This window comes from Crocodylus siamensis, chromosome 5 (genome assembly GCF_052110815.1).
Source record: "Crocodylus siamensis isolate JL-2025a chromosome 5, ASM5211081v1, whole genome shotgun sequence".
NCBI lineage: Eukaryota > Metazoa > Chordata > Crocodylia > Crocodylidae > Crocodylus > Crocodylus siamensis.
This window is the reverse complement of record NC_143399.1, coordinates 130,801,254-130,816,232: the sequence shown is the minus strand read 5'-3', so window position 1 is coordinate 130,816,232 and position 14,979 is coordinate 130,801,254. Positions and strand designations below refer to the sequence as shown.

The 14,979-nt window shown below is 40.7% G+C and overlaps 1 protein-coding gene across 11 annotated transcripts in view; it reads left to right on the top strand.

Annotated features, from left to right (window-relative positions):
- TRAK1 (trafficking kinesin protein 1) overlaps positions 1–14,979 on the top strand; it is a 188,845-nt gene that overhangs the window by 153,177 nt on the left and 20,689 nt on the right. For all 11 annotated transcript variants that reach the window (XM_090050378.1, XM_090050377.1, XM_090050375.1 and 8 more), the window contains 8 exons: positions 399–507; positions 2,023–2,101; positions 3,579–3,709; positions 4,549–4,623; positions 5,314–5,451; positions 10,052–10,128; positions 11,841–12,077; positions 12,236–12,552. In XM_090050378.1, coding sequence (XP_089906504.1) covers positions 399–507; positions 2,023–2,101; positions 3,579–3,709; positions 4,549–4,623; positions 5,314–5,451; positions 10,052–10,128; positions 11,841–12,077; positions 12,236–12,552 — 1,163 coding nt within the window. The remainder of the gene's footprint in view (positions 1–398; positions 508–2,022; positions 2,102–3,578; positions 3,710–4,548; positions 4,624–5,313; positions 5,452–10,051; positions 10,129–11,840; positions 12,078–12,235; positions 12,553–14,979) is intronic.

The window sequence follows — 14,979 nt, the reverse complement described above, 5'->3', positions numbered from 1 at the left end:
ACTTTGAGGAGGTTATCTCCCCTTGTCCTCTTGTCTGCAAAGTTATTGCAGCATTTTGGTAGAGCATATGCTGCATTAATCATGAAAGTATTAGATTACTCCTTGTATAGCTGCATGTGGAAAAGATGGCTTTCTTTTTAATACCCAGGGCTGAATAGCTTTTCCATGGGAAGTGAGGAATAAGGCAAACTGACACTTTAACTTTAAAAAGTTGATGAAAATGTATTGCCACAAATAATGTAGAGTGACAATACTGAATTTTTTCATAACTCTATCTGTTGAGACCTCTTTACAGCTTGTCCCCTTTTTTCTCACCTTGTGTGATGCTGGCCAAGGTTTCAAATGCATGTTGGCAGAAAACAATAGAACTAAACGCTAATTAATGTTTTGGTTACCAGGCTGAAGAGGAACGAGTCGTCCTCCTCTGTCCAGAACTATTTTCACTTGGATTCTCTTCAAAAGAAACTCAAAGACCTTGAGGAGGAGAATGTTGTGCTTAGATCAGAGGTGAAACTTCTCCCTCATTTATTTTGTTGTACCTATGCTTTCCTTTTATTGTGAGAACAGATGTGCTGAAAACTTGATTTTAATAAATGCTATTAATGGAATCTTGTTAGGGGAGTTAGTACCCTATAATCCTGTAGGTGACATAGCAGATCCTACTGCAGCGACATTAACTAACCAACATTGATCTTCTGATATTAAGAGTACAAGTGAAATCTACAAAACTGAAAATGAGCCTTTCTTCTGAGTTTCGTAATCAGACAATACAGTTCTATAAGCATGTTAGTATAAAGTTTTATACCATACAACAGTGGCTTTTAACTTGTGGTGCTCAGACTAAGTCTAAGGAGTCCGCAAAAGATTAATATATTCAATCAGAAGCATGTGAATACCCACACCAACAATTCAAAGAGGTCTGCAGGTCCATTTGAAAATTTTTAAGGGTCCGCAAATTAAAAAAAGTTGAAAAACACTGCCCTAAAATTTAACAGTTCTGTGCACACTGGTATCTGGAACATGGATGAACCATCTCTGTGGCTCTAAATCTGTAGACTGGCACAATGTTCTTAATATTCACCAATGGTTAAGAATGGACACTAATGACTTCTAAATATATTAGGAGGGAGCTAATCTAAATTACTGCAAATGGCCTTAATTAGGGTGTATTAAGTCATATTTTTCACCTTGTTTTAATATTAATGGATTTTGTTGTTTGAGTTTCATCTTTTTTGATGGTTCAAAAGAATTACAAGCAATTTGGGTTGACGGAGTTATATGTCTGTTAGTTAACATTTACAAATGAGTACCATTTATTTAAGGTTTTTCAGTACAATTTACTTTGAGAATTTGAGGATATGTTATTTGTGAACTTTAAGTGAATGGGGTAGTAGAATAAACATTTTGATCTGGGAATGATGCACACAGATCCACAGCTTCATTTAGCTTTCCTACTACAGATGCAAGTCAGCTTGCAACAGACCTGTTTAACAGGATGTTTTTGATCAGAGTGCAGTATGCTTCACCTTCATATAAAATACCTGAGGGATGATAAGCAATATAAGTGCTTGTGATGCAGTATGTGGGAGTTTTTTGATGCTAACTTAAGTAGGCCTAGGAGTGAAAGCTGCTTCCTTTGAGGGTGTTATGAGAGAATGCTATATAGCATAGTCCAGGGTTTCCAGTGCTCCCAATGAAAATGCACGGTAACACATATGAGGTCATCTGTTTTAGAGATGTCAAACTATCTCTGTCTAGGTAATTAGTTTAAACCTTGTGTTCTCTGCATACTGTCAGGGTTATTTATCTTTGTTCTGTGTACAGTGGTGACATCTTGTGGTAATGTGATAGTAGATGCAAACTTCTGTGACTGCAGATGGCAGGGAAACAGGTTCCTTTCTCATCGTCTCTTGTGACTTGAAAAGGGATCTGCTATTATGGAGCAAATGTAAACACTCTAGTGGAGTAGAAGACAACCAGGATGCTAACACTGGTATGTTTTGCTGTGGATCTTTTGAACAGGCCTGTCAGCTGAAGACTGAAACAATTACTTATGAAGAGAAAGAACAGCAGCTTGTAAATGACTGTGTGAAAGAGCTGAGTATGTCTTGTCTTTTTTTTCCTCCCCTCCCCCCTTCACATCTGACATTATTGTTTAACATTTAGATTGAGCTGTAAATAAATCCTGTGGTCTTTTATGTCCCTACTAGCTATTATCAGTTTAACCCAAGATGTTTAATCTCTAGGATTGCTAGTAGAAATAGGTACAAGGTTAAAAATTGCTCAGTTTTGTGTTGTTTTTTTTAGCATTTACTCTATGTACTGTGTGAGAAAGCTAAAGTATTTTTACATTGAATATGGGAATACTGTGGATTAAGCCATAGGTTTTTAATTTCAAGGTATTTCAGTTTAAGTGCAGACCCTCAAAATAAACTGCAACATTCACAATAGCTATATAAATTACCAAAGAAGCATAAGGACAAAGTTTGAGAGGTGAAACTTTCATACCTTTTGTTAGGTACCAGTGCACACAAGAAAGCTGAGGCCTAAAGTAAATATGTCAAACATTTTTTTGCACTTTTTCTTAGTGAAGGAGTGTTTTCTTAGCCTTGGCATTTCTTCTAAGCAGCCAGTGTAAAAGTATGAACTAAGCTGTATTGCGATTTCTGTGGTGGTAGCCAAATACAGCTCTGTGTTTTACAATGCACCCAGTACTTATATGAACAGAAACGGAACAAAAAATACTTAGGATTTGTAGGATTTGATGTCCAATTATCTAGATAATAGCATCTGTATTTTATCTGGTTTCATTCAAAGTAAGTGCAATACTTTGGATGCTGATAGCTTGCCAGGAGCCTGTGCCCCTCAGTGTGCAGCTTGTATGTTCTTAGTTTAAAGGAGAATTAGGAACTGTGGCTTTCTAAACAGTTCTCAATTTGTTCACCATAAAATTTTAAAGCAGTATTCATGTCATGAGGATGTCAAGTTCATAGATCATTATTTTCTGATATTCTAGCATGATATCTAGTTGTCCATCTACCTAGTAATGATAGACGGACAATTAGATCACATGGTCATAGTTTTTAGGAAACTAGGCATTCTAATTATTTGATGCCTAATATTTACTAAAACACAAAAAATAAAATATTATGTTTTCTTTGATAGGAAAGATGGACCTAGCGAGCAACATATTTTACATATCACTGGGTAATCTGATTACAATGAAATTAGAATAATAGCTTTCTATTTTCAGTATGGTACAATGTGAAAACAATATGACATTGAATCTCACTAATGGACTTTAGTTGCAGGTATTGGCTTTTAAATATGAACCCTTAATGGCTTCTTTTTTGTCTTAAATAAAAAGGTTTCACTGCAAATGGCAGCTTTGCCCATAATATAATGGAATACTTTGTTAGTGGATGTGAAGCTGGCCATGCAGTATTAATTCTTTCTCAAAAAGGCATTAGAGAGTATATTGCTGTGTGTTAGGGGGAAAAATTCTACACAGTCTTCTATCATTAGCACATGCTAAAGTATGTTGGCGTGTAGTCATGATGGCTTCTCTCTCATTAAAGGGGATGCAAACATCCAGATTGCCTCTCTCTCCGAGGAGTTAGCAAAGAAAACTGAAGATGCTGCCCGGCAGCAGGAAGAGATCACCCACCTTCTCTCTCAGATAGTTGATCTTCAGAAAAAGGCAAAAGCTGTAAGGAATTCAAATGCCAAATTGTAATAAAGTTTTAAGTCTCACCTGTAGTTGGATGAGTAAATGAACCTGTGTCATACATATTCCCATGAGTTGTATAGAGCAGTCTCATTTAGCAACTAGAAAATTGTATAAATGCCTGGCAGGTGGTTAATCCCATGTTGTACTTTCATCACCCTTGAAACTGACAAAGTTTTGTCAATCTAGCTGCTGCTATTAGGAGAAAAACCCTCTGAATTAAGCCTTAATGAGGTGCAGACAGCCCAGAGCAGGCTATTCCTGCACTAGCAGGCAGGTTTAAATTGATTTAAATCCTACCTTTCATATTGAAATCAATGAGCTTTAGCAAAGAATAAATCTACAGGAATGACTGAAATTGCTCCTGCCTTACCGGTTTTAGGAATGATCATTTTCTTTACAAGCTGGCCTACCATTTTGATTTTCTTGTTTTGTTATAGAAATGTATAAATATCTGATTTAATTCCCTGTATTTTAACATGGAAAACTGGAAAAAAAAAGTTACATTTATCTTTAGCAATTGGGGGTAATTTCTGGTCTTGTTGAAGTCAATGGCAAAACTTCCCTTAACTTCAGTAACTTCAGTAGGACGAAGCTGTTGCCAAAGATGCCTCAGATAAAGGATTCCCAGTGGTTCCAGGCCTGAGATTTTAATTTTAGAGCACAGAAATGTTGTAATGCTGTATCTAATATTAAAATACTTTAATTACATACAGAATTAGATATATGTAAACATTGCTCTGCTGTTTGCATTGTCTGTGACAAGATGTTCTCTGTAATTGGTGTATTGCAGTGAGTTTACCATTTTTGGTCCATTTTAGTGTGCAGTTGAAAATGAAGAACTTGTCCAGCACCTGGGGGCAGCCAAAGATGCTCAGCGGCAACTCACAGCAGAAGTGAGTATCCTGGCTAGTACTGAAGTGCATCAGTAACATTATCTGTACTTTTCACCTCTACATCCCTGTTTCTGGTCCAGCATAGATCCACAGTGAGAGTTGTTGCCATCTCTTAACAATTCAAGGCCTGCATGAAATGAATGGCACTCAGCTTCACTGTAGATGGATTGCTCCCCTCCTCCCTGCCACAAATGCACGTTTTGGGAAGTCAAGGTTTGAAATAGGCTTGGAGGCTTAATTACCCTCCCCCTGTCTTTAGAGCTTGATTCCTACTGATCATAGTTTCTGCATACTGGTGGACTTAAGGGACAACATGGGAAAGTTTTGCAGCTCTTCTAAAATAAAGGCTAGCCCAGGATTACCAGAGATCTGTGTGTTTGTGTGCGTGCGTGTGTGTGCTTTGTGTATGCTAACTGGTACTACTTAATATTAGGTGAGTAGAGGGCATTGAAGATATTTAGAGAGAACTGTCAGGTAAGTCAGGACACATTTGTGTCTAAGTACTCGTAAGGATTGAAATGCCATTTCTCTGGTCTCATTCTTTTTTTGCCATTGTTCAGTTTTCATAAAAATTAATCCTTATTCTCTGTTTAAATAGGTTTTTTCTCTTCCATCAGTATTTCAAATGCTTCTGAAACTTTTGGGGGCATTAGCTTGGCTCACAGTATGCTTTCTGTTCAAATGTTATAGTTGCGAGAGTTGGAAGACAAGTATGCAGAGTGCATGGAGATGCTTCATGAGGCGCAGGAAGAGCTGAAGAACCTTCGGAACAAGACTATGCCAAATGCCATATCACGTCGCTACCACTCCCTAGGCCTCTTTCCCATGGTGAGAATGTCTTAATAGAAGTGTTTGTACCGTGCCGAACAGGGAGGACAAGGGGTCTCGATTGATGACTGAATCCTCAAGGCATTATTATGATAGTGGTAGTGAAAAACAAGCTCCACTCCTAGCTACCCTGTCTATGAAAGTCTGCCCAAACCTAGTGTAACTACATTGTGGGTTTTTTTTTTCAATGATTTTAAAATTAAATTAACTGAAGACACTCTACAGTTACCCAGATGTAACTGTACAACAAAATCTGTCCCTCTTTTTTGCTTTCTTTTGTTTTTTTCCATCTGGTACTTCATAGATTTCATAGACATTAGGGGCTGGAAGGGACCTCATGAGATCAAGTCCAGCCCCCCCTGCCATACGTGGAAAATCTGCTGGGGTCAAACGATCCTAGCAAGATAAACATCCAAACGCCTTTTTGAATGAGTCCAGAGTAGGTGCTTGCACCACCTCTGGGTGGGGGGTCTGTTCCAGATCCTGGACACACAGACTGTAAAGAAGTTTTTTCTTATGTCCAGTCTGAATCAGCCTTCCAGGAGTTTGTGGATGTTAGACCTTGTTATCCTTTGGGAAGCCCTGGTGAACAATTGTTCTCCCAGGTCCTTATGCCATGCCCCTTATATACTTGTAGGCTGCCACCAAGTTTCCCTGAGCTTTTTCTTCTCCAGGCTGAAGAGTCTCGAGTCCATCAGCCTCTCTTCATAAGGCTTGCCCTATTGGCCTTTGATTATGTGGGTGGCTCTCCTCTGGACTCTCAAGCTTATCCACATTCCTACTGAAGTGGGGAGGGCCCAGAACTGGATGCAGTACTGCAGCTGCAGCCTCACTAAGGCCAAGCAAAGCAGGAGGATGACCTCCCTGGTTTTGCTTGAGACGCATTGGTGGATGCATGCCAGAGCTTGGTTTGCTTTGCTGGCCACAGCATTGCATTGGTGGCTCATGTTCATCTTGTTGAGAGAACAGGTAAAAAATATGAATAGCACATATTTACCCCATGTTAAACTCCCAAAAAGTGAAAACCTGCAACATCAATTATGAGCCAATATCCAGATTTCCTAAAATTCTGGTAGCTGTTTGTAGTTGGTAGAAACGTATGCAAAACTGGTAGCAGTTTGAAATGCATGCATTAGTGAAGAAAGCATTTTTATATTTTTATGTGAGATGTTTTTATTTATTTATTGCTCAGATCTATAGTCAGAGAAAAGAAAATCCTCTAGGCTTTTGGTATTTAATGGGCCTGTGGAATTGCTAGAACTTAAGGGCATTTGTAGATGACACATTAAAGCGGGTTCAGTGCCCTTTTGCACCGGTTTAATGGTGTTGCTGTTTGCACGAGTTTGCAAATTCAGCATCATATTGTGTGTTAATTCCAGCTGCTGTAGCAAATTTGGTGGTGTAATGCACCTTAAATGACTTTGGGGCACAGCAAAGGAGGTGGTTAGGTCAAAAGACATGGTCATCATGGGTGACCTGAAGTTTCCAGACATCTGCTGGGAAGAGCAATCAGCCAGGTCTGACCGCTCATGTAGGTTCCTAGTTGAAATGAAGGACCTCTGTCTAACCCAGGAGGTGCACAGCCCTACCAGGGGAGATGCCCTGTTGGACCTGGTGCTGGCCACAGGTGACGACCTGCTGAGGGGGCTGCGGGTGCTTGACCAACTGGGCAACAGCGATCATCGCCTGCTGGAATTCACCATCCAGCGCAAGGTGGCAAATGCCTGCAGCAAGGCAGGAGACCTAGATTTCAGGAGGGCGGAATTCAGTGAGCTAAGGAGAATAGTCGGGGAGGCACTGAGGTCCCGGAGAGGAGGGGAGTCAGGCGTCCAAGAAGAGTGGCCGCTCCTTAAGAAGACGATCCTCCAAGCCCAAAGGGAAGTAATCCTAACATGGATCAAAGGGGGCAGGAGGGTGCAAAAGCCCCCATGGCTCACTAAAAGCATCCGGGAATGTCTCCTAGCTAAAAGGGAGGCATATACCCAATGGAAGGGAGGGGTCATCACCAGGGAGGATTATACTGCGGTTGCTTGGGGATGCAGGGGGGCGGTCTGGAAAGCCAAGGCGGAGATGGAACTGGGACTAGCTACCCGGATCAAGGACAAGAAGTCCTTTTTTAAATACACTGGGGGCAAAAAGAAGGTACCAGGTAATGTGGGGCCCCTGCAAGACATGCTAGGAAATCTGGTCATCACACCAGACGACAACGCTAACCTATTTAACAACTTCTTTGCCCCATTTTCCTGAGCAGGAACCAGATCAACCCCCGCACCAGGACCCCTTAGGCCCCAGGGGAGGCGCACCTAGGTCAAGGGTCAGGGAGAATCTAGTCGGGGAACTTCTAGAGGGACTGAACCTATTTAAATCAGCTGGTCCAGATGATCTCCACCCCAGAGTGTTGAAGAATTAGCTGAGGTCATTGCGGGACCCCTGGCACAGCTTTATGAGCACTTACAGTGCTCTGGTGTGGTGCCAGAGCACTGGAAGAAGGCCAACATGGTTCCGATCTTCAAAAAAGGGACGAAGGAGGACTCAGGAAACTATAGGCCAGTTAGTCTTATCTTGATCCTGGGTAAGGTTTTTGAGAGAATTATCCTGGCACATGTCCACGAGGAGCCAGCAGGGGACGTTATGCTTAGGGGCAACCACCACGGGTTCATTAGAGGCAGGTCCTTTCAGGCCAACCTGGTGGCCTTCTATGACCAGGTCACAAGATCCTTAGATGCAGGGGTAGCAGTAGACATACTCGTTTTGGACTTTAGGAAGGCCTTCGACACTGTCTCTCACCCCATTCTCGTTAAAAAATTAGGAGATTGTGTTGTCAACGCCTACACAGTCAGAAGGGTCACCAGTTGGCTGGAGGGCTGCACCCAGAGCGTGGTGGTGGATGGGTCATTTTCAGCCTGGAGGGATGTGGGCAGTGGGGTTCTTCAGGGCTCAGTCCTCGGGCCCACAGTGTTCAACATCTTGAACAGTGAACATGGGCCGGCAGTGTGAGTATGCAGTCAGGAAGGCCAGCCACACCTTGTCATGCATCCACAGATGCATCTCAAGCAGGTCCAAGGAGGTGATACTCCCCCTCTCTGCGGCACTGGTCAGGCCACAGTTGGAGTACTGTGTCCAGTTCTGGGTGCCACACTTCAAGAGGGATGTGGACAGCATCGAGAGTGTCCAGAGGAGGGCCACTCACATGATCAGGAGGCATCAGGGCAGGACATATGAGGAGAGGCTACAGGACCTGAACCTGTTCAGCCTCCACAAGAGAAGGCTGAGGGGGGTTCTAGCGGCCTGTTACAAACTAGTCAGAGGGGACCAGCAGGCACTGGGGGAGTCCCTGTTCCCCCGAGCATTACCAGGAGTCACTGGAAATAATGGTCTCAAGCTGGCAGAGGGTAAATTCAGATTAGACATCAAGAGGTGTTACTTCACTGTCAAGGCGGCTAGGATCTGGAACCAACTTCTAATAGAAGTGATGCTGGCTCCTACCCTGGGGGTCTTTAAGACGAGGCTAGACAAACACCTTGCTGGGGTCATTTGACCCCAGTACTTTTTCCTGCCATGGCAGGGGGTTGGACTTGATGATCTGCTCAGGTCCCTTCCAACCCTTCAAACTATGAAACTATGAAATGACTTTGGGGTGCAGCAAACTAAAACACCTCCCAGGAGTTTGTTTTTTTTAGTTTGCTTCCATATTGCCATGGAGGGAAGCGTCAGGCTGTATGCTGCTCAGAGGCTGTGCAGGCAGCCACAGCAGGCAGACCGGGAAGGCAAGCTGCACTGAAGGGGGGAAAAAAAAAAAGTGGTGAGTCTGATCTTTTTTTTTTTTTTCTCCCTTCACCGGAGTCTGCCTGAACTGCGCGGAGGCCTAGTGCTTCCCTCCACAGCTGCGTTGCCCCCGGCACTGCCCGAACCAGGTGCCTGTGGGTTGGTGCTCCGGGTCAGCAGGGGCACTACTACAGTGGAAGGAAGCACCAGTCGTTGCCCCCCCAGCTTAGGGACACCTCAGCCCGCCGGCAGCTTGCTCTCCTCTCCCCGACGGCATCTAAGGACACAGGTGTACAGGAAACAGGGGTTTACTTCTCCCTAAATTGAAGTGTTGTTTTTTTAAAAACACCGCTTCAGTTTAGGGAAAATTAAACCCCCATCTCATCTACAAATGCCCTAACAAAGCAGTAATAATAAATGATGAGTTAGGTATTGTTTTGGGGTAGTTATTATGTTTTAAAGGCAGAATATGAAGAAAGAATTTAGGCATAATTGTATGTGTGATGGGCCCTCTCTACACCTTATAGGTTTCATGCAATTAACTGGTTAACTGGGCAATTAACTGAGACCAGGTACACATGGAAAGTACATATCAGACCTTTAAAAGCTGCAGAAGGGTGGGGTGGCTGTAGTAATGTTGAGTAAACTCCGTGGAACTAAAAAAAAGTAGTACTTGATATTGTATCTGGCATTCAGATTTCTTTGTTGGTCTATGAGCTAGTCAGTTTTTAATTTTAGAATTGTGTGCGTGCATGCGTGCATGTTCTTGTCAGAAAAATTGCTGAATTATGGGGCTGTTAATTAGTGGTATGATAAGTTTTTTCTTGTTTGGCAGGACTCCTTGGCAGCAGAGATAGAAGGGTCAATGAGGAAAGAACTCCACCTGGATGAGCCCGACTCTCCTGACTTAGTGTACGATCAGTGTGATTGGCTCCTAAATTCAGTAGAAGATTGATGGAGTTGATCTGTGCCTGAAATTAATGAATTTGCAAGGAAATAGTGTCCCTTTCCCAAGATGACATGAGAAGTGTTCTAAATCCTATTTCTAGTTGGACTGTTGTCCTAACTACTGCTGTCACTATAGTTGAACCTAAGTTTTCACCCTGGCTAGTCCCCTCATCCTCATCCCCAAGAAGAGCAGCAGCATGGAAACTGAACTAAACTTTCCTCCCTAGAAATGGTTCCCTTAGGTCAAAAGAGGTACATTGATATAGTGTTCTGAGAGAGCTTTCCTTGCTGTGGATAAAGGACTCTGCTCTTCATTGAAGCTACCTGACACTTTTCAGGAGTGTTAAAATCCAAATTAAACAAATTGACTTATCTTCAAATTTAAGGAGCATGATGTCCAGAAAGGTTGTGGGTTGAAACTGATTTGTCAGTTGTTGTACATCTTAAGTTTACAAGTTCATTCTTATCTGCAGTTACTTAAGTAACATTGGCAAGGCTAGTGGTCTAAGACCTATTTGTCCAGCAAATGTAACCGTGTCTATTGGTTATGATAGCCCATAAAGGCATTTGCTATAGCTTGGGCTCGCTTGCATACATAAGACTTAAATTATGCTATATCCGCATTAAAGCTTTGTTCAGGTTAGGTTAGCAGGTTGTGCAAGACCAAACTCTAATCATGCCACTACCTGGCACAGTAATAATATTAGCTATGTAGATTTACCATAACAATGCATCACTACTGGTTTTATGGAAGACGGACTAAATAGCTGAACTGGGGAGTTTGGAAGGAAGTTTGATCAAAGAGCTTGGGGGAGTCCCTAGTAGAGTACTGTTTTCTTCAAAAGTAACTTAAATGGTGGTAATAGTGCTGACTTCACCATGGGATGAGGATTCTTGGAAGATGCTATTTGAGGCAGGTTTGTTTTATAAGAAAAGGCTAGTTAAAATACCTCCCTTATCTTTCTTTTGAAGCACATGAACAAAAACTGTTACAAAATCAGGATAACTGGTGGTGGCAAAGGGGCGGGCAGAAAGAGGGCGACCTTTAAAAATAAGGCAGAACTGAAACTTAGCCATTTTGACAGCATGCCTTTAATGCCTGCATATAAAATAACTAGATTGGAAAAAACATTGTGGTTTCCAAAGGCCAAAATGTAGGGTTTCTGTACATGGGGATACTCAAAAGGGTAAATCCAGATTAACGTTTAGATTAAACTAAATGTGTGTACACTCTTATTTATGAAAAGAGAGTTCATTCAATTTTTAACTTGTACCATTTTGCAGTGAATAAACTTCTAAAAGTGGCAAGTCCATTATCTCAATCTGAGTGTGCACACAGGGGTTTGGTGTGGTCTAAGTAATCTGCTTTAAAAGTTACCTCTTTTATTTTTTCATTTGAAACAAAATTTCCCGAGTGTCTTTGTGTGCCAGAATTGTACTGTGTTTTGGAATAATGAGGGGCTTCCATTAACAACTGAATATTATTTTAACATGTCATGTTTTGGACGGCCAATTCTTGCAAATTTCAGATCCAAAATACAATAAGCTTTTAACATGCTGTTGAAACCATATACGCTGGGTAACTGGTAATTAGGTAGTAATTAATTATTTGCTTCTGTATTAAGGCTAAAACATTGTTTTGTGGCATGGTTACTAACTATGTGCATGTTTATCAGTCATCAGAAGCGAGTCTTTGAGACTGTGAAAAATATAAACCAGGTTGTCAAGCAGAGATCCATGACTCCATCTCCAATGAATATCCCAGGCTCCAATCAGTCTTCTGCTATGAACTCAGTCATTTCTAGCTGCATCAGCACTCCACGTTCCAGCTTTTATGGAGGAGACATCTCCAACATTGTGATAGACAACAAAACCAATAGCATCATTCTAGAAACGGAGTCTTCTGACAATGGGTCAGTACTAGCCAGGTTGATTTATTGTTTTCTAATAAATAAGAAGCAAGCAAAGCAGTTTCACATTTCTTCTCTCAATTTATCTCTATCATACAGGTTGATACAGTGGCCTACATTTTAAAGAATGACTAGCTCATCTTTTTTCCTCTTGCATTTAGAAATGAAGATAAAACTAAGAAGCCTGGAACCCCAGGAACCCCAGGCTCTAGTGACCTGGAGACTGCCCTACGAAGACTGTCCCTTCGGCGAGAGAATTACCTCTCAGAGAGGAAGTTCTTTGAAGAAGAGCAGGAAAGGAAGTTGCGGGAACTGGCGGAGAAAGGCGAACTCCATAGTGGTTCCATTACTCCAACAGAAAGTATCATGTCACTGGGAATGCACTCCAGGTTTTCAGAATTCACTGGCTATTCAGGAATGTCCATCAGCAGTCGCTCCTATCTTCCAGAGAAGCTCCAGATTGTGAAGCCCCTAGAAGGTGATAATAAAAGGCCTCGGCCTTTATCTGTTCTTCTAAGTGACTGTCTGTGGTCTCTTATCCATCACCAGAAAGCAGGCAACCTCTGTAATACATACTCCTTTTACTTTAGAGATAGCAATCCACGTTGCTGGTTTGAAATCTTTTAACACACAAAAAAAGTTTCTGTAAACCTAAAAGGGCATTGCATAAAAATGAAGAAACCACACCATAGAGGGTAGAATATGCTATAGATCGAAGTATTTCAGTGAAACAGTTCTGTATCCAAAATGAACCCTGCTACTAACTTTTCACACCTGGGAAAGAAAGTTATGAAAAGATCTAAATTTATCAGAGTTGCACTAGGAATTAAAATCAATTATTGCATCAGGATCCAATCCTGCAAACAGTTTGCACATGACAGAACTACTTAGAGTTAAATATGTGTTAGCAGGATTACAGAAAGGCTTATGAACAAACTGATTTCATTAGTTAGTTTTTAGCATTTCCTTTATTATAAATAAACAGAAATCATTTGAAGTGCATTTCTCACACGTATTTCAGAGGAGAAAGAATTGTTTGTGGGGGGGGGTTTGACTTGGAAGAATGTGGAAAAACTGCTTCTGTCTGTTTGTGTGGCTAGCCATAGCAATGATGGTTATCATTTCTCATTTTTGTGATTATTTTCAAATAGTAACCACATGAAGTTCTTGTATTGCTTTAGGAAAGGGACAGTTCAATTATACTTAACATTTATTGGTTGCTGACATTGTAAGAGGTTTGTCATCCAACTATTTCTTCAGGGGGTTTTTTCCCTTCAATAAATTCTTTCAGTTTTCCTGATTTATCTACCTGTCTGTCTTTTTTTTTTTTTTTTTCTTTCTATTCTTAACTTTTTCTCAGTTTTGTTTCATGTCCTATTGACCCACTTTTTATTTTGAAACATGTTACTTTCTGGTACATATTCACTGTTGAGTTGCCACATCTTAGCATCTGTTCACTGTTGAAAAACTATCATATTTGCCATGTTTAAAAACCAATAAATATAATTTGTGATTCAGGCTAGGTTATTTAAAAAAAACAACAACTTGAGATTAGGGGGTTTGAAATACCAATGGACCAAATACTGGATAACTCTCTTCTCTAGTGTAAATATTCCACTCTGCCTTTATCAAAGTTTGGTAGTGATGTTATTAGTGTTGCTGTACAAATCCACTTCTCGCTGTGGTAGTGTGTTTTTCCCTTTGAAACAGCAAACTTACCATTAGAAACACTTGGATAGTGGTGGAAGACTTTTCTCTTGGTGTCTCTTAATCTTTTTGGGTGTAGGGGAAAGGTGTTTTATCAACAATCAGGTGAATAGTATGACTCTGTGCTTTGCATCATATTGTTTTTTTTCTTTTTTTTAAATCTAGCTTTAGTTCTCCCTCTTTCTTTCTTTACACGCATACCCCTTGTGCATCACATTACATGATTCTTCACATCCAACACTAGTAAAATGTTAACTTGAGCTTGGCTGAGCCTTCCAGTACCCAGCTGCCAATGATGAAGCCTCCATGCTATTTCTTTGTTCCCTTTCACCCTTATGCTAAAGATGCATCAAATTGCTTCAGACTTTCCAAAAGAGTTACTTTAAATAACTGTATCAATGATTAAAGCTAATCAATATTTTAGTTCACCCATGTCTGTTTTTACAGTCTTGCTCTTTTACCCTCTTGATTCTACTTGCCCCCGTTTAGTGAAGCCCTAATAAGATTATAGAGTTGCAATAGGAAGTTTGTTTCTGTTTTTAAAAAAAAAGAGTTTTTCTGGCATTAAAAGTACTAATCCCAGCAGAAAGAACCCACCACTGTCTGTTCCTTGCCTCCTGCAATAGTATGTCTATTTAGGAGCACAAAATAAAACTCATTCTTTGGAAAAACAGTAATTAATAAGGGGAGAGAAGGATGTTTGGTTGGCTTTTGTCAATGCTGTATATTTTCTTAATGACATTTGACATTTTACCCTTGTACAGAAGGCCAGGGTTAGGCCAATGTACATCTTATATTCCACTTCAAAAGTTCAAAATAGAAATGTTTTGGTAATGCAGTCACTTCAAAGATGTATCTTTTGTATTGCAATATATTTCCATCATGATTTTTTATGATAGAAATCCAAAATGTGCATTTTAATACACTGTGCTCCTGGATTCCTTTATGGTGGAGGCTATGGATTTTGATGACCCTAAATCAAGAATTAATTTATTCCCTTTTTGTATTTCCAAGTCCCAAGTGGCCTCCTGCTATTCACAATATATTTCATTTAGCTGCTTATTATTGATTATGCTTCTAGAATCTCATTCTACAAACATATTTAAATGTCTTCAATTAATTTCTGAAGGGCAGTGGCCCTGTAATATTATAATTTAGGTTTGCATGTTGGATACCAAAAACTGTTTTTAAGTACCAC